This window comes from Eublepharis macularius, chromosome 11, assembly GCF_028583425.1.
Source record: "Eublepharis macularius isolate TG4126 chromosome 11, MPM_Emac_v1.0, whole genome shotgun sequence".
NCBI lineage: Eukaryota > Metazoa > Chordata > Lepidosauria > Squamata > Eublepharidae > Eublepharis > Eublepharis macularius.
The window spans coordinates 25,665,526-25,685,627 of NC_072800.1; the positions used below are offsets into that span (position 1 = coordinate 25,665,526).

A 20,102-nucleotide genomic window follows, 5' to 3' on the forward strand; every position below is an offset into this window, starting at 1 on the left:
ATTCTGGGAGATCTTCAGCCACTACCTGGGGGCTGGCAACCCTAAGAGGGAGGTTTTAGCATCCCAGTCTCCGTGGTCTAATCACTGTATCCCTACCCTGGCTTTTGCAGAAGGAACCATGTTTTCAGTGTGGTCTTCCATTTAGTAGACTAGTCGGTGTGAAAATCAGATGTCTCATTTTTGTAGATGTGTTGCTGCTTTGGCATGCTAAACAATGTGCTCAAACTTCTCATTTTGTGCAAACTGTCTGCAACTAATTTTGGGGATTTCATCCCCCCCCCCCCCGCCACTTCTAGTAACACATGCTGCAGCCAAATCTGATCCAGTAGAATATAAGTCAACTATGACTTGAGGGTAGGATTTTATTTTCAAAATATAAGATTTCAATTTCAGTCTACTTTAAGACTTTGGACAAACCCGTTCCCATATTCCCCAGTAAATTCTTTTTTTTTTTTTTTTTACTTATTTGAAAACATTTACTCCTGAGGTTTTGGTATCTATATTTGTCTAGTAACTTGGGCATGGAAACTCCAGTTGTAGAACTCGAGCCTAAACACTTTTGCTAAATGCAGACTTTAAAAAAAGGGTGTTTCTCCGCTTACCAGTCTGTAACGGAGTTTGCTTGTTCCCAGTTGCCCAGTGCTTTAATAAAGTGACAGCTCCTTGGTGCAGCGCAATGGAGGAGTTAGGATGAAAGGACGGCATGGAACACATTACTTTTCATTAGTTGGTTTTGGTGTAGACTGTAATGAATGAAGCTGTTCATTGTTGCTTGCTTCCTTGGTTATGGGGGATTAGCCACACGGCTGCAGCTCTTATAAGTAAGGAGGACGTGACTAATGTATCTGTGTATCACAACAAGAGATTCAATGTTGTGTGTTCATTCGGTCCCATCATAAGACAGTGCTTGAGGCTTGCTGTGGGTTTTTTTAGAGTAATACCTTCTTCTCTCTCCAATACAACTTCTATTCCTGTTCCTTCATCAATCATTATTTTCAGTTTTATTTAAGAGGTGTGGATATTAAAACATGAAAGAGGTGTGGAGGGCTAACTTAGCAGATACTTTTACCAAAATATGCCAGTTCCATTTGAATTCTACCCTAACTAGGTTCCAGAACTGGGATAAACTAGATTCCCCTCAAGGCCATATTCAGGGCTTTTTTTCAGCTGGAACGCAGTGGAACGGAGTTCTGGCACCTCTTGAAAATGGTCACATGGCCAGTGGCCCCGCCCCCTCCAATTTCCAGACAGAGGGGAGTTTAGATTGCCGATTGGCGCGGAGGGCAATCTAAACTCCCCTCTGTCTGGAGATCAGGGGATGGGGCCACCGGCCATGTGATCATTTTCACCAAGGGTCATTTAAAATTTAAAAAACTCCCCCCTTGTTCCAGCTGACCCAAAGTGATGTCATTGTGCAGTCCTGAGTTCTACCACCTCTTTTCCCAGAAAAAAAGCCTTGGCCGTATTAACCCCTGGTTAGGTCCCTAGATTTTCGGGTATTTTAGCCCCCCTCTGGCACTTCAATCTTTCACCCCACTACAGCTGACAGCCTGACCCTGGTACGATAGGTACTAGACCTCAGTACATAGCCCTATATCCATTTTGAGGGTCTCCTGAAGAATTCTATTCACAATTTTAAAAATATTTTTATTACGCAAGTAGAACTCTTCAGGAAAGCACATTTGGGGGGTATAACTATTCAGTACTGTAATATTTTGAAGTGAATATAATTTTTATTATATATTAAAATATATAATTTATGGATAATTGTTTTAATATAGGAGACAATTTGCTCCACTTCAATAAAGAAGCAGTAAATTATCTTACCAATACAGGTTATATAAGAGAATCAATTAATTGTAATTTATGTGGGGGTGTGCCTCAGCAAAAAAAATTGACGGGCCCCTAGTCCCTGTGGGACCCCTAGGCTTCATCCCAGTCAGCCTTATGAATAATATGGCCCTGATTTCCCCACCCTCCATATCCTAGTGCTAATCCAGCTATGGTGGGATGACTCCTGCTGGAAAGCCTTTTCACCGACTGCTGCCCAGAGCAATGTGGCCAGTGTCACTACATCACTTCCAAGTACAACCCAGAAGTAACAAAGGGTAGCTCTAGGAGTCGTTAGAAACTCTGTGGTTTTACCATAGAGTTTTGAGTGATTCCTAGAGCTACCACTGTTGCTTCTGGGTTTTCTGCAGAAGTAATATCATCATGCCCACTACACTGCACCCCACCATGTACTTGCCCCAAATCCATATGTCCACCTGGCAACCCTAGTAACTGATTAGGACTGTGTTAGTACACAGTTGTATGCAAGTTAAATATGTTCTATTTATGCAGTAGGAATTTCCTCCTCTCCAGTCATCCTCTTGTATGTAAATTTCTTTACAATCTCTACACACAGGTGTGCTTTTATGCTTGACAGATGGAACTTTTTGCCAGCTGCAGAGCTGAGGGGGTGCTTTGCTAAAACCCCATACTCAGATAGTTTTTGCTGCTGTGAGTCTGGTACAACAGAGACTGCAGATCATTTCATGTCATCTTATGATTGATGGACTGTACTCAGATCTTTGGATCATGTCGATCTTGATCAAATATCAGCTTCTTGATGAATCCTGGATGATCTCTTTTCTGTTTGCAGATACCATTAATAACTTGGTTGCCAGATTTTTGGCAATAGTGATTTCTTCAACGTGCTATCAAGGTGGGTTTTAATTTTGGGGTGGGTGGGTGGGTACAGAATACTGTCACAGTAGCCCTCTTCCTTTCTATCTCTGAATTTAGCTTTGCAGGTAGAAAATGTTCCGGCCCATATATGTGGCTGCATCCTGTTTATGAGGCCTAATTAAGCAGGAGACTTTGGCAAATGGGGGTTCTTACCCCCTTGTTGGTTCAGAGACTGCCAGTAGGAAGACACAGACACGAGTGAAACGAATACAAATTAAATGTTTTTTTAAAAGATGATATGCATATAATAATACACTACAAAAGCAGGATAGATTAAAGACATGATGCAGGAATAAATGGTAAAAGAAAGGTGAGAATGAATCCAGGCACTCAGAAATCCATCTTGTCCACATATAGAGGCCTTAAGGGGCAAAACAACATAACCCACCAGCTGTCCCCTGAAAGTACAGGAGTATTGTTTTTCTTTACTATGTGTATTTAAGATTAAATCATTTGCAAAGAGATACATGATCTAAATGTTTGGATGCAGGCCCAGTGTCATGGGGCTTCAAATTGTGTTGTCAAAATTAACCCTAATGTAGCTGATCAGTTCTTTTACGATATGAACACACGAAGCTGTACTGAGTCGGCCATTGGTCTATGCAGCTCAGTGATGTGAAGTTCGGATGACAATGGCTCTCCATGGTGTCAAGAAGGGATCTTTCTATCTGGAGATACCTGGGATTGAAGCCCTCTGAATGCCAGGCAGATGTTCTACTACTTCCCAATTTCCTGCAAAGAACTGGCTGGCTTTTCTATTTAGTGCTTTATTTAGATGATCAATATCCTGCCTTTCAGCCCAATCAGGGCCACTAAAGTGTGGAGACATCCACTAGGGCTCTCTGTGATAAGGCTGCAATGAGCCCTCGGACTGGGGCTCAGAAGGCAGCAGCCAAGGATCACAATGAAGGAAGTGTAGGCAGGGTTAAGTGGGTAAAAAAGGCCAAGAAAAATCTGCTTTTTGCAATTTCTTCCCCTTGGTGGTTTATTTTTTTAAATTGGACATGCACCAGCTTGGAAAGGAAGCAGAAATATGCATGCAATACTTTCAAGGGAACAACTTTTTTTTTTTTAAAAAAAAAGAATGTTAAGAGGAAGAAGCACGGAAAGTCAATATTGGTCCATAAAGAGAGGGTGATGGACTTTGAGCATGGACTGCAAGATTTTCAGCTGTACATCCAGGCTGCATATTGTACTAATGCAGTTGTGAATGTTTTCCATCAGCAAAGCCAATCCCTCCTTCATATAATTTTTTTTAACAGAGTCTAAGAAACCAGCATTTTAAAAATACTATTTGTACTGTTGCAAAATATGGAGCAAGTTATAATAAAAAATAATCATTAACAATAATCAAATACCAATGAACAGCCAGTTTTAAAAAAGACTGCCTTGCAGTGTCATGTTAAAAAACAGGCCTATGTATACAGGTAACAGTGGAACAACAAATATTTTAACAATAAATAGAAAATACTTAAAAATATTTACGCCTGGGCTTTCAACTCATATACCTATTCCATCTTCTTGGAAAAGTTCTTAAGAATGTGCAGAATGGCCTCCATTTTGTTGGTGATTTCTCTCAAGTAGTATGGGATCAGGGTGGTCTCTTTCTTGACCCTCAGCCAGTGCATTTGATGTCCCTCCCAAGACATCTGTGATAGAACAATGGATAGCACTATTGATTGATTGATTGATTGATTGATTGATTGATTGATTGATTGATTCATTCATTCATTCATTCATTCATTCATTCATTCATTCATTCATAGCACCAGAGGAATTAGCCGTGGTAGTCTGTCTTAGCAAAATCGAAAAGAGTCCAGTAGCACCTTTAAGACTAACCAACTTTACTGTAGCATAAGCTTTCGAGAACCACAGTTCTCTTCGTCAGTTCCACGCATCTGACAAAGAAAACTGTGATTCTCAAAAGCTTATGCTACAGTAAAGTTGGTTAGTCTTAAAGGTGCTACTGGACTCTTTTTGATTTTGCTTGCATCTGCCGAAGAGAGCTGTGATTCTCGAAAGCTTATGCTACAATAAAGTTGGTTAGTCTTAAAGGTGCTACTGGACTGTCTTTGATTTTGCTACTACAGACTAACACGGCTAACTCCTCTGGACCAGCAAAAGAGGAACACATGTATTGGGAGACCAAAAACCTACAGTTGGCCACACTGGGGATTATGGTTGTGTGTCTCTCCAGGCTGCCTTAATGGCCTTCTTGGATGCTGAAGCCTTCTTCATCGCCTTCATTTCTTTGCCTAATGCCATCAATTCTGACATTTTGTGTTTCTGTTTCAGAAATGTAACGTCAAATGAGTGGAGCTTGATTATTACTAGTTTCTCATATCACAATGTCATCTTCCATTGTAATATGCATAATACATTGTTGATAACTTGGTAGCTGTTATCTTCAATTCATTATCCGTAACAAATTATTAATCTGTGTTATCCTTGAGCAACAAGAGTAAGGAAGGATTTTTTGGGGGGAGGGGGGTGTTACCAAGAGAGGCCCTTGACCTGGATAACCCAGGCAAGCCTGATCTCGTCAGATCTCAGAAGCTAAGCAGGATCTGCCTTGGTTAGTAATTGGATGGGAGACCTCCAACAAAGGCCAGGGATGCAGAGGCAGGCAATGGCAAACCACCTCTGTTCGTCTCTTGCCATGAAAACCCCACCATGGGTTGCCATAAGTCTGCTATGACTTAATGGCACTCTCCACCGCCACCAAGAGAGGCAAGTAGCCCATCAGAGAAGCCAGTCCTTCTAAAGTACCGTGTGTATCTCCAACAATAGTCTGTCTCTTCTGTTTCTGGTAATTTCAAGTAGAATTATATCTTCTGTAGATTAACATTTCATGCATCTAATGAAGTGGCTAAAAATCCTTATTTTAATGAAAAATATTTTTTATATCAAAGGAGGACTGCATTTGTTTCTCTTTATGAAAGCTATGCTCATGGCAAAACATTTGTGTTTCCATAATGTGACATCAGAAAGTTTCTGCAGATCATTGCCTTGGCAATTCCAGTGCTGCAGTGCTGCAATCATAGGCCTAACTTTTTTTCATTTCTGGGCATAGAAACATAGAGCTAGAATGTCCCAAGGGTCATCTAGTCCAACCTCCTGCAGAATGCAGGACATTCACAACTCCACCCCCACACTCCTCCAGTGATCCCTACTCAATGCACAGGATGTTTAATATGTTTTTGTGAATTTGTTTGCAATGAATTAGTGGGTTCTTAGGAAGGATGCCAATAGCAGAAAGTGATTTGCTCCTGGTGGCCTGCTGGAGAGCTGCAATAATGGCCTGGGAGTTTGTCAGTCTCTAATACTGCAGAAGAAAGAACTGTTGACACACACACACCCCAATTCAGTATTAATAGTGTGCATTCAGAGATGCTCTGCTGGTGGGCATTGACTGTCATGACAGGCAGACAGTCATCCAATGAATAAGAGAGCCGTTTCATGAGAAGGCTTTTTCTGGAAGTTGGGGAGCACTGGAGAAGAAGAATAGACCATCGCTCAAGTAAGGAATCTTGATGATCCATGCTAATCCTACACTGCAAATTTTAGGCAGAGCCGATTGGCATAAGAATGAAGATTGTAAAGAAGCAGTATGTTCTGTTGTGCCATCTGTTCTGAAACATGGTTAAATCACGGAGGAGGTTTCTAGCAGTCTGGAATTGCTGACTTGACTGCTGCATGCCCAAAAGCAGTGGGAGGAGGCTTTGAGGAGCTGCCTGAGCAGCAGGGGAGTTCTTGTGCTTGCTGTGTTGGGGGCCATCTTCTGAATACAACACAAGTACATTCTGTGGGCACTTTAACTGACTCGTGGAATTCATGATCCCGGAAGGACTGCATAGCGGCAGCTATCTCCCATGCAGCCACGTTGTTGAGGATGAACCTTGCTGTTGTGGTGTGATTGAGGCTCTGGAGTTGCAGGGATAGGTTAGCGTGGACTCTGGAGGGATGCAAGATGTGGGGCCAGTGTGTGAGGATGCATATCTGTGGACAGAAGAGCTTTGGAGATGCTGCTTCAGAAAGAGCAAGGAGATCTTCAGTGTTCTTGTATGTAGCCAGATCCTGGTGTTGGAGAGAGCCAGTTACTTGCATGTGTTTATTAGTAAAGGTTTATTTATTTTTATATTATTTAGAGTCTACCTTTCTTGTTGAGACTCAAGGTGGATTGCACAGTGTGAGACAGTACAACCAAGGACTGGGACATCCAATAAACAGTGCGATGGAGTTTGGTTTGTAGAAATTGGAAAACAAGCAGAACTCTGATACAGAGCAGAAAGAAAGCATAAGCATTTAAACTTGACATGTTAAACAATGTAGAAATTACCTGGTAGGAGTATGCTTACAGCAACAGACAGTGCACAGTAGAACAGTCTTTTCCAAAGCATCTTTGTGAACCGTTCCCTTTACAGCACAGCCGTCTTACCTGTGTCAAAAAAGCCCTCCTGAGTGATGCAGTTTTGCATAGTTTGTGGAAAGGCAGGAGAGTGAGAGAGACCAGTAAAAACATCTTCACGCTGAGACTGACAACTCGGCACACTCGTCTGGCTTGGCATATCCTTCTGGTGCTCCATTTGTGCTAAGGAATCATGTTTACCAGGGAACAGGTTCAAGCACTTAACTCTTCCGCTTGTCTACAGAGCAGAGATCAAAGATTTGTTGATTTGAAAGAAAAAACCAACAGCCATGGTTTGTGGTAGTGTCTGAACTTGGGCTACTTTCACAACCTTGGGTTTGTTTATGATATTTGAATGCAGCTTAGATGTTCACCCTTGATTTTACTGAGCACAAGGCGCTAGATGCATAGAAGAAACCTGTCAGACTGTGGCTTGCCAAAAGTTGCAATTTAGCCAACCTTTTGCAATAAGACAAAAGTCCATTGATTTCAAAAGTCTTTACTGAAGATTGTCAACAAATGGAGTACACATTCCAAGATACATTGATCTTAGCTGATCTGTAGAATTGTTACGAATGCTCAGCAAAAGAATAGGTACAGAGTATGCATTTTCCCGCATGCCCCAACCTCCCCCTTAGTTCTCAAAACAAACGGCCAGAGGGTGAGAAAGGAAAAGTTTCTCAAGGGCGGCAGGAAGACGAAGGCATGCAAACGATAACAGTCTCTCTCCCTCCTCCAGGCTCCCAGCAGTAGTCTCCACACCTGCAAGAAGCACACTTAACACACTGACAAAGTTAAAATGGAGTCTCTTTGGCTTAAACATAATCAGAACCTGACATTCTGCCCCGTCTAAGATGCCCCTCCCCCAGGTTTATGAGGATATTGGGTATGAAAAACTTTCAGCAATCTGGGGGCACTAACATGGATGGCTTCTACCCATTCGTTATGACCAGGTTCAAAGTCTTTCCATCTGATAAGATAGTACAACTTGTTGTGTCTGATCTTGGAATCCAAAATTTCCTCTACCTCATAATGTATTTGGTCATCAATCAAGTGTGTGTATGCCAGGGCATATGCCCATCTTCTCCAAATAGAAGCTGTTCTTAAGCTCTGAATTCAGTTGGTACTCCAGACAAATGCAGTTTGGCCCCATCTTCACCTTTTGTACCAACACAGGGCAGCAAGTCAACCCTGATCAGACAGGTCCTTAAAGTCTTACGGGAGCCATTGAGAGATAATGTTGTGTGCATTTCTCCATGCGGCTCCTCCTCGTATCTCTTTTAGAATTAGTACGCTGCTCAGAGTAAATTCTTTTCAAACAGCAGTGTTCTTCTTCATGTTTCCTAATACATTTTATAAAAAACAAGACCAATATTTCCATGTGGATGATTCTTTTTATGAGGAAAGTGCCTTGGAAACTAACATGATCACTTCCTAATGAGCTGCTCTCTCTGCTGTCCTACTACCCTGGATCATAAATTGCAAAGAGCTCCTTGGAAACTGTTCACAGCACATGTCCTGTAGGTGTAATTTCTGATGCTGTGACGAGAGAGAGGCCGTGTTCCATGAGATTGCATATCAGACACTATGGCAACAGGAGCCGGGATCAGGGAAGGGCTCTACACCATGTGAAGCAATGTTTTCTTCTATCAGTCGTGACAGCAGCCAATGTAACCCCTGGCTAGTTGCCACATGAGACAGCTTAAGAGTGTGTTTGTAAGAGAAAAATATTTGTTCAATCTGTAATCACGATACATCTGTTCTGTCCGTATTGGTTCTGTTTTGTAGAGCCTTACTGCACTAATTCCGGGAAGTAATTTGTAAATGAGATAACCATCTCTTGGAGAACTACAAGGGCTTTGTGGATTTTCTCTTGGATTTCAAGAAATCATAGCAATATTATGCTACAGCTTAAATAATTAATTGTCCACTGTTACAATTTTTAATATGGTGAGTATGAGGTGCGCAAAACACTTCATACACATTATGTTAATAATATATTTTTAAGCCAAAGAACTCAAGGGAGGCGTACATGGTTCCTCATTCCTCTACTTTACCTTCTCAGCAACCATGCCGCAGGGTAGGTCATGCTGAGAATGTCTGGCCTATGGTAATTTAGTGAATTTTATCATGATCAGGGTTTTGAACTTGGATCTAGTGGGAGCCAGTTTGGTGTAGTGGTTAAGAGTAGACATGGGCACGAACCAAAAAAAACTTGAACGATGAGGTTCGTGGTTCGTGGATTTTGATGAACCAAAAACCACGAACTGGCACGGAACTGGGGCCAGTTACGAACCAGTTTGTGGGGCTAAATACCCCTTTCCAGCCGCTTAGCAGCTTCCTGCCTCAGACCACACCAATAAGTACGACATTATGCCTGTGTACTAGCATAGTCTAGAACCCTGATTTCAAGATCGCACATGATGAGGGGAGTTGTCACGGGGGAGTCCTGAGGCTGCCCACAGGGAATATGGATTGTAGAGCAATGTGCTGCTGGGCTACAGTTGTGACAAGGGTGAGAGGGTGCAGGGGAGACATAGTACAAATAGCACTGGGTGTTGAGAGAATTTTCACTCCCAGGTCAGCAGATGACATTACAAGGAGGACCCAAAGAGTTAGTTGTTAGTTGTGAAGTAAAGATATAAAATGACATCAGTGACAGAAGTCTGATACTCTGAGTGTTTTATAGCCACTAATTTGGACAGGGGAAAAAGTATGATGAAGACGCTTTTGTGGCCATGGGAAATGTGGTGGGTTGTGTTCAATGCCCAAGAAGACCTGTTGAAGTTTAGAAGAACCCTCTCTTGCTTCCTCCTCCTTTCCCAGCAAATACAATTCCTCTTGTCCATCTTCCCAGTACTTTCCAATATTTCTTCCCAGTGCTTCTGTTTTCACTTCAGCCCCTCCCCTTATGTTGTTCTTAGATACCTTCTAGCATAAATCACCTTGCTTGTACTGATGGATTGGATCCCACAGATCTGTACCACTGATGAAAGTGATTTCCTCTGGTGATTTCCTCTGGTGAAAAGAACCTTCCTTGTCACAAGATACCTTGTGACAGCCGAAAGCTCCTTGCACTCAAGGGAAATGCTTCACTAGCAAAACAAATCTGCGGCACACAACCTCCTATCTCTTCACAACAGTATTAGAATGTCTGCCTTGGCTCCTGATTGGAACTTGCTTTGGGATGAGTTTCTTTTGCTGCAGCTTTGTCCTTGATCATCTATTTATTTAATGTAAAGTTAATGTTAAAGGAATGCTTACCCAGCTGTCCCTTTCTTTTAATTGTCATCTGCCCAGGATCCTTACCCTGTTCTTTGCTTCAACCACTCCTACCCTTCCAGAGAGCCAGTTTGATGTAGTGGTTAAGAGCGTGGGACTCTAATCTGGAGAACCGGGTTTGATTCCCCACTCACCTGCTTGAAGCTGGCTGGGTGACCTTAGGTCAGCCACAGCTCTCTCAGAGCTCTCTCAGCCCCCCCCCCCCACCTCACAGGGTGTTTTGTTGTGGGAATAATAACGACATACTTTGTAAACCGCTCTGAGTGGGTGTTAAGTTGTCCTGAAGGGCATTTGCCAATTGCCTTGGAATCCTAGGGTAGCAGCTGGTCCTCTTCCAATCTCGGTGCTCTTATTGACTAAAGAAAAGGTACTTCAGCAAATGGGTTACATTGTTTTCTTTAAACACTGATTTCCTGCAATTTCTTGGCAGAATTGTCTTAAGGTTTAAACGTGGGGAACTTTAATTGTGTACTGAATAGAGATGTAAGATTTCTGAAATGAGGGGGGCTGTTTTTGTCCCTTTGGGGGACAAAATTGAAATGGGGGGGGGGTAAAATATATGTAATAATTACTTTCCTGTGAAACCTAATCTTTTTTTTACTGATTTAACAGTATGAAATGCCTTGTGTTGGATCCAGTGCAAAATTTCCACTTGCACTAGAGTTCTTGTGCAAGCAGGAACACAAGAAAAAGTGCATAGTAGCTACTTGCATTAGGCAGTTTTTATTCTAGGGAAGGAAGGAAGAAAGGGAAGGAAGGAAAATAGTTCAATAAAAAAATTGAAATCCCAAATATAGATCATCTACGTATGCTCAAAACACAGAACCAGTGTGGTATAGTGATTACAAATGTCCACGAAAAGGCTAATTCACACATTACAAAGAAGTGTACTGGAGTTGCGTGCCTCCCAGGCACATCTAAATCTAATTGGCTGAAACAACCATTGTCCTACTCTGAATTGGGCACAGGTACTCTTAGGAGGCCCAGAACTGTAATGTGTGAATCAGTCCACAATATGCCAGTAAGTTCACTACATGACCCTTGTGAGGTGCCCCCCCCCCCACCTCAGCTTAAGGGTATTATAATGATTGCATAATGAGACTCTAGGTCTTCCTCACAGCAGTGTTGTGAGGATCAAATGAGGGATAGGAAAATCATGTTCTATCTTGTGCTTCTCGGAAAAATGGCTGCAATAAAAATGCAACAGATAGAGATTTTACAGATATTCCAAAAATGGTCTAAGATGGAATAGATTTTTTTAAATGGATAGAGATGCCATTAGTAGAATGTATTGGAGCCTTGAAAGCCTGTCTGAGTCTCTCAAGACAAACAACTCCTGTGTGGTAAAACAGTTCCTAGACTGTTTCAGAATGCAGGAGGATTGAAATGCCTATTAAATGTTCTTTCATATCTTTTTTTAAAACTCTGCCTTCACATAGAAAACTGGATCTCAGGAAGAAGACTTCTAGTTTAGCCTTAATAGATTCTTTGATAAATAAATATATATTTTTTAAAAAATGTATGGAGCCCCTGCAATGGGAAAGCATTCAGTTACACAATCCTCTACTTGCTATCTAAAATGCTAGTCTAAGGGCTGTTTACGTGTAAGGAGCTGTTTTATCCTGAGAAAATTTCAAATATCCAGATTGTATTATTGCTGCAACTGACAAAATTATATGTTAACTATTTTTTGTTCTATCTCTGTGGTGATCACATCTGATAATGTTGATACATTGTAAATGTTACAGGCTTAATACAATACTTTTGAAATTATTGATATTAGGGATTTTTTAAAAAAAAAATCATGATCAGCATCTATTTTTGCCAGTCAGTTTATGGCTTTGTTCCTTTCAGAACGCGAGATAACATCCATCTTTGCCCCTGAAGTTCCCCTCTCTTAGCTTCTTTCTTTAAGGGGAAGACCAAGATGGAAATCTCCCATCCTTCTCCATAGTTCTCTGCTCCCTGTCTGCATCTCTTAAGATGATTTAGAACTCTAGGTTTCTTCTCCTCAGTGCTTAGAATTAGCTCCTTGTTCATGTGGAATGTTTAGTCATCCATGAGGCATAAATGGTAGACAGGCTTTTAGAAGGCCCAAGTTAGTGGGCCAGATGGCAGCCATCTTTGGTCATGAGAAAAGAAGGCTGATTTAGATGGTCATGTACGTTTCTCTGCTAAGTTTGTATAGCAGGGACTATATGTCTACTGATGGTTTACATGACATGTACGTTTTCCCATTGGGGCAAATAGGAGCTCCATGGGGTGTTCCAGGCCAGGAAAAGGGCCTGGGGAAAGGCTTAAGAGGCCAGTCTTCATATTTTACAGTCCTGATCTGAATCAGCTTCCATACACCTGAGAATCTACGTTTCAATCAGGAACTCCCAGAGGTGGTCTTGACAGAAATTTGGGAGGAACCAGGAACAGTATTTTTTGAATGTAGTATCAGTGTATTGTGCCCTAAGAATTCATGACGTTCTGGCAGCCATCTGGGCAAGGGAGAGGACAACTGGAGCTGAAGGAGCTGGCACATGAAGATGGGATAGCGTTACGGGATGAGCATCGGGCACCTTTCAGCTTCTGCAAAACTGTGCCCAGTTACACATTCATTTACTGAAATGTTTCTTTGTTATTTTACTGTTGCTTATTGATCATCTGATAATTTTTCAAGCGTGTCTGATATTTTATTTTTCATCTAATGAGTCCACTTACAGATAACCCCTGAAATTAAGGTCCGTGTTTTTCTGTTCTCTCCTTTCTGTTTTCTTCTGTGTTTTGTCTCTGTTGAGGCCCAAAATGCCCTGCAGCTTCATGAGAGGATCCAGTCTTCTAGTATGGATGCCAAGCTGGAAGCATTGAAAGACTTAGCTGGGTATTCACGTGATGTAACTTTTGCCCAAGAATTTATAAATCTAGACGGTATTTCACTACTTACGCAGATGGTGGAAAGCGGCACTGAGTAAGTATTTTCATCTGCTTAGTCACATTTTCATACTACTGTTACTAGGAGAGGACAGGCATAATTGTGTTTGCTGCTCATTTAAACCTAATTAGTGCCATAACCCGTGGTGTGTACTTTCTGTACAAGCTCTGTTGAATGAATAGGAGTTTCACATGAGCTGAGCTAAAGAGAAATAGATTCTCTGCATAAAGAAAGTTAATAACCATTACTTCATTTTTGAAATTCTAACATCAGTTGATCTACTCAGACTGAATTTTATATACTGAAGACTAGCAATGGGCACGAACTAGAAAAATGGTGGTTCGTGGCTCGTGAAAAGTGACAAAACAGGAACCACCATGAATTTGCCCAGTTTGTGAACTGGTTTGTTCGGTTCGTGGTTTGTCACTTCGGGGCAGCCACAGCACTTTTCTAGCTGTTTGCATTTGCAAATGGCAAGAAATGTTTCAAATTTCTGCCCCGCTGTTTTTTTCATGCGATAGGAGGGGGAGGAGGGAACCCCCTCCTCCCCCTCCCATTGATTGAAAAAAGCAGGGGGGAAAGTTTGAAAGCAACACTTTTCTTGCCACCTGAAAGTAACACAAAACCATGGTTCGTGGTTCTTCACTTCAGGGCAGCCGCACCACTTTTCTAGCTGTTTGCATTTGCAAACAGAAAGAGAAGTTTCAAACTTCCTGCTCCGCTATTCTTTTCATGCGATAGGACGAACCCCCGACTCCCCCTCCCATTGATCGAAAAAAGCAGGGTAGGAAGTTTGAAAGCAACACTTTTCTTGACCCTTTAAAGTGGCAAGAAAAGTGTTGCTTTCTAATGCCAGCCGCTTTTCTGCTGATGGGAGGGGGATCCCCCATCAGCTGAAAAAGCTGCTTTCAAATGCTGGCAGCTTTTTTCAGTTGAGGCAAGGGGAAGGAGGGGGTCCCTGAGGGGAGACGGAGGGGAGGGGATTCCCCTTCCATCAGCTGGAAAAACCTGCTTTCAAATGCCTGCCGCTTTTTTCAGCTGAGGGGAGGGGGAGGAGGAGGTAATTACCTCCTCCTCCCCCTCCCCTCAGTGAAAAAAGCAGTGGGCGTGTGAAGACAGCAACATTTTTCTTGCACGCAAGATCCTCTTCTCATCAGTTGAAAAGCGGCTGGCGTTTGAAAGCAACACTTTTCTTGCCATTTGCAAACAGCAAGAAAAGTGCTGCTTTGAGCTTCGGTAAACCCAAAGTGGAAAACACGAGGGGGTGCACACCTCTAGTAACAAATCGAAAAACGAACCAAATGAACCAGCCTAAAGTTCGTCCCAGTTTGTCAGAAATGGGCTCTGTTGAATTGCAGCTTGATTCGTGATGAACTTTGGTTCATATTTCGGTTCGTGCCCATCTCTACTGAAGACTAATGTGGCTGGGTATGGCTTATTGTATATTTGAAGGCATAGAAAACATGAGGAATACTGGTCACTCTCAGGAAAATTAGCAGACATTTTTCAATTAAAATTTCTGGTTTAATCAGGAAAGCAGAAATGGGCAGAACCAGATTGCGTGTTTGTTTCTGATAGATGAGATGCATCTACTTTCTGCATTAAAATATAGAGGCATTGGGGAAAGTGCCTTTGCATTGCAAGCTAGAGTGGAAAGTTGATTTTAGACTGATGGTGCCATGAGAACTGCATTGGGATTTCACCCTTTTAGTTAGTACAAGCATCTTGTTTTAGCACCAATCTCCCATGATAATTGGGTTCTCAAAAGGAACGCGATTCCCACTATAGTCCTTAAACTTGTGGGGCATATGTGCGAATCCAAAAGTTTTCCACCTTTTCTTGAGAATCAAGAAGCTACTTAAAGTTGAAAGAAAAGCACAAGAAAGAAATTAATTGGTTTAGTTAGCCACAGGAAATCTTCCTGCTCACAGCCTTTTGGAACACTGTCTACAGGAATGTAGGTAAAGGAAATAGAAATGGAAACTTCCAAACCCAGCCAAGTTCACTTTTCCTAAAGAATCCAGGTTGCGACCTGCCAATCTGTTCTGTCTTAAAGAGCCTTCCCTTCACTACAAAAGACTCTTCCTCTGAAGGAAGACTCCTTGTACTAGAGGAAAGGCCTGCACTTAGCAGAGCAGCATATACAGTCTACTAATGATCAATAAACCACAAACAAAAGCATGTCCATCACTGTTATATAGTCCCAGAATGAGAGAAACTGTACGTTTAGAAAGGTCTGAGTTGAACTCTCCTTTATACTTTAAATGGGAACTGGGTAAAATGTTGAAAGATAAAAATATAGAAAGGTATTTAAGGATGCTTAGACTGGAGGGCTGGTTATATTTTATGCATGGCTCTTTCTTGTGCCAAGGGATTGATTGTAATTTGTGCAAAGCATTTATTCTCCTGAATCCATTTTTCTGTCGACTAAAATTTAATTATGACATTGTACTTCTCTTAGGCTGGATTCATTAGCAAATGCATTTTTGTGGGTGTGAATGTGAGGTCTGACAAATACAAATAGTGTTTTATTTGTTGCCAGCCATGATAAAACAAAGTATATCAATTTTTATAAATGGTACCTTAGCTAAACACTCCGAAGTATAAATCACGTATGTTGGTTTTTTAACTGTCAAGCTGCTTCCACGTAGAGTTGATTCTCTTTGCAGCTCTCATTGCTGCTGGTAATGGATTGGCCCTGAAGGTTCTGCATGGTCATTTCCTCCACAGTTTGTTGTCTCAGCCTCCCGTGGCTATCATCGCCTTCCTACTACCACTGGAAAATCAGTAATAGCTAGATGGCTATAGAATATTCATTCATTCATTCATTCATTCATTCATTCATTCATTCATTCATTCATTCATTCATTCATTCATTTGTTCGGCTTCTAGGCCCCCCCCCCCCACTCCCTGCAAGCGTGCTCAGGGCGGGTCACTACAATTTCAAAATGTTTACAAATCTCAATAAAAACAACAGCAGTTATTGTTAAAAACACAGTTCCAAAACAGCCATCAGCGCGGCCCACCCCTGCCAACAGCCACAACAATCTAGTGTAGCAATATATTTCTAGCTTTCATATAATATATTTCCAATATATTTCCAGCTTTCATATAAAAACAAAACTCTCTAGCCCTTTTTGTTGCCAAGATATAAGGGAAAAGCTGTCTCTCCTTAACAAAAAATGGCTAGCTTTTAAATGAAAGTTGGGAATTCAGAGGAACAAGTAGACAACAGATCATTATCATTGCAATCTTAAGGAGAATTGCACCCTGAATGTTACAGTGCAATAGCAGTCTAGCTATTACTGGTTTTGTTTAAAGCCTGAAACACCCCTCTAGTGGCATAGGAGACAAAATGACAGATGCGAAAAACTGAAAGGAAGAGAGATAGCACCGAGAGGGAGGGACTGTGGATAAAAACACACCTCATCCAGACCACCTGATGATACACTTGGACTGTTCTCTTCCCCAAAAGATTGGCGAAAAAGCATATTTGACAAAGGATACAGTGCCATGTGGATGCTCAAAAGGAAAATAAAAAAAATAAAACTGCTGGAGTTTGGTAACCAAAGTGGAGCAAAATCTCTGTGTGGAAGCAGCCTCAGTTGACAGAACCTAATGTTATATGATGCTGAAATTTGTCAGTGTGAAGAACCAAATGTTGGGAAAGTATCATACGTCCTTGTGCACTGATGATGGTGGAACATTTTTATACATGCATATGTGAATGCCGTATGTTCAAGTGTACAGTTCTTATTTTGTTGGTGTTTGTATGGCTTATGGCTTCGGCCAGAAAAGCAATAAACATATTATTATTATTATTTATACATGCACTAGATTTGTGTCACCAAAATGCTATTGAGCTGCTTTGGTATAGACAAACTTAAGTTTGCTAATAATTCATTTGTGTAGCTTTGGCTTATTATCAGGTCAAGCGAAAACAACATGAAGGATAAAAAAGACTGATGTTTGCTCCTTTATTTATAGTGCTAGCATTTAATGTATAAACTTAAGCCTTGGCTGACAGTGACTGTATCAGGATAAAAAGTTCCTTGCTTTGCTCTTCAGAAGTGGTAGTTTTAAGAAAACAAAACCTGTGATTTCCTTATATTAGCTGTTGTTGGTATTTCTATGTAGTAGAGTCATAAGGGGGTGGGGGACGTGACCCTACACTTAGTGTAAAATCTAAATTTTAACATTTGGAAAAGACAGTAGGAGCCGGAAAGGGTGGGACAAAGATTAGTTAGTTAGGGCCAAGCTACACATGACGAATGACACTTGAACGGCAAGTGGATTGAGTGGAGGGCAAGTGAACAGGGAGAAATACACTTGCTGTTCAAGTGTCATTCGTCATGTGTAGCTTGGCCCATAGGCTCTTGGCCTCTGCATTCTATCCTGTTGGCAATCCCTTTGGTCTGCTTATATGCAATGGCTTCACTCTCACTTGTCTGCATTTTGACTTACATGGCCAGCTTTTAAAAAATCAGCAGAGGAGAGAGTGGGATATTCCAGCCTGTAATAATGTGGTGTGAATTCATGCTCCATTAATATTTGAAGAGACGGGGGAATGTACAAGGAACCTGGAGTGCAGGAGTTACAAGAGGGCGTGTAAATGTTTCATCTTTGGGGCAGGGGTAGAGTGGGAAGTCAAAATGGAGCATGCCAGGTGGATTGGCCGCTGCAGCACTACAAAGCTAGCTTTGTGGGGCTCAGACCCGGTCAGCAGGTCCAACAGGTATTGGCTTACCTGTTGCCTCCTTTTGCTTTGGCTCTAGTTAAGCGGATCCCCCCCCCTCATTGTCACTGCTGGCCAGAATTGAACAGAGTAGCCCTTGCAGAGCTGATAGAGCAACTAGGGCTTGGCTGTGCTTGCTGCTGGTTGCCAACAGTCCTCCAGAGCAGAGTCCTACTGGGAACTCTCCCAGTAAGTTAAATGGCCAGTTGGCCCCTGCTTTTGGAAGAGCTTGAAGATTGGTATCTACAGATGCCACATGGACTCCAGCAACATCCAGAGGATATCAGTGTTGAGGAGTCAAACAAATTGCATGCAGTTTTGGACATGATATCCATGTGCAAACTGGTAAATACTTATTATTAGAGATGAGCACGAACCAGGAAAATGGCATTTCGTTGTGGTTCATGGTTTGTCGTGTTTCACAAACCACAAACTGCCATGAACGTGCCCGGTTCGCAAACAGTTACATTTGGTTTGTACGTATGTCACTTCTGGAGCTGCTGAAGGTCTGCAGAAAGCCCACTCCCTGTGGCCTAGGTAACAGATGATTGACGCCAGGCTGTCTACAGTGACGAACTGAAAAATGAACCAAACAAACTGCTCTCAAAATCATAGTGGTTTGTCGTGGTTTATCAGAAATGAGCTCCGATGAACCGCCGGTTCACGAACCCAAAATCAGCCTGGTTCGTGACAAACTTTGGTTTGTATTTTGATTCGTGCTCATCTCTACTTAGCATATCTGAAAAGTGTTTTGCAGTGTAATCCTAAACAGTGTTACACCTTCAAAGTCTGTTCAATTCAGTGGGATTAGAGAGATAATTCTGTTTAGGATTGCAGTGCTAGGCCGAGCTTTCTCTCTTTCCTACTGAACTGCTCTGAAGGAGTAATGCATGGCCCTCTGGGCATCACCCCAAATCAAGAAAAGTGGATGTGTATGTTGCATCTTCGGCTAGAGTTAGATGCATCCCCTTTGTTTTCTTTGGAGCACGTGGGCATTATTCTCATCAGGATATACATCATAGTTGGAACTTCCTTCTTCTTGCTGTTCTAAACACACAGTTCCCTGCCCCCTGGAGGTCTTAGTATCCTGAGTGTCTAGGAGGAGAATGCCTCTCATCTTCCAAGCAGAAATGCATCTGCAAACTACCTTTTTGCTCCTTGCTCATAATTTTAAATTAATCTCTTTGCACCAATACCATCTAGTTAAAAAGTTCCTTTTAATGTTAGCAGTAGTTGGAGAGGGGCCATTGCTCATTAGTAAAGAACCTGCATTGCATGCAGAAGATGCTAGGTTTAGTCCCCAACATCTCCAGTTAAAAAAGTCAGACAGTGGGTGAAAGACTCCAGAGAGCCATTACCAATCTGATAGTACTGACCTTGATGGACCAACAGTTTTGTTCAGTATAACTCTCTGAAATCTAGGGTTGCCGGTCCCCTGGTGGGGGCGGGGGATCCCCCGCTCCCAGCCCCTCCACTCATTGGGCTGGTAGGGGAAAGGGCACGGGAACAGGCCTCTTGGGTGCATTCCTGGTGTGGCATTACAACGTCAGTCCCAGAAGTGACGTCATTATATAGGCCCTAGGAGTGCTCCTGGGCCTTACACCAGGCCAATTCATTTGCAGGCTCAAATCGGCTCAGCACAAAGCCCAGGAGCACTCCCGGGACACGTGCAATGACATCACTCCCAGAAGTGACATCATCATGCTGTGCTGGGAGCAGCATGATGATGTCACTTATCCACTGGGAGGATAAGGGGACCTGGCAACCCTACTGAAATCTCCTCTTCCATCTACCTGCGCCTCTGTACCTATATGCTACTTCATTTGACACTTTCCAAAATAACTTACATTCTGGGAAATCCCAAATCTTGCAAGCAAGAGAGATTAATTCAGCTTCTTATATCTGTTCAGGTATAATCGACAGGGAATTTGATGTTTCCTTGGGACAGGATTAATATTTTTTCATATAAAATATGCACAGCCCTGAACCTCCGACAATTGTTCTCTGTCCCCCCCCCCCACCTCCCC

At 42.1% G+C, this 20,102-nt stretch overlaps 1 protein-coding gene across 1 annotated transcript in view; it reads left to right on the plus strand.

Annotated features, from left to right (window-relative positions):
- ELMO1 (engulfment and cell motility 1) overlaps window positions 1-20,102 on the plus strand; it is a 410,819-nt gene that overhangs the window by 126,712 nt on the left and 264,005 nt on the right. The window contains exon 6 of the mRNA XM_054991799.1: window positions 13,207-13,376. Coding sequence (XP_054847774.1) covers window positions 13,207-13,376 — 170 coding nt within the window. The remainder of the gene's footprint in view (window positions 1-13,206; window positions 13,377-20,102) is intronic.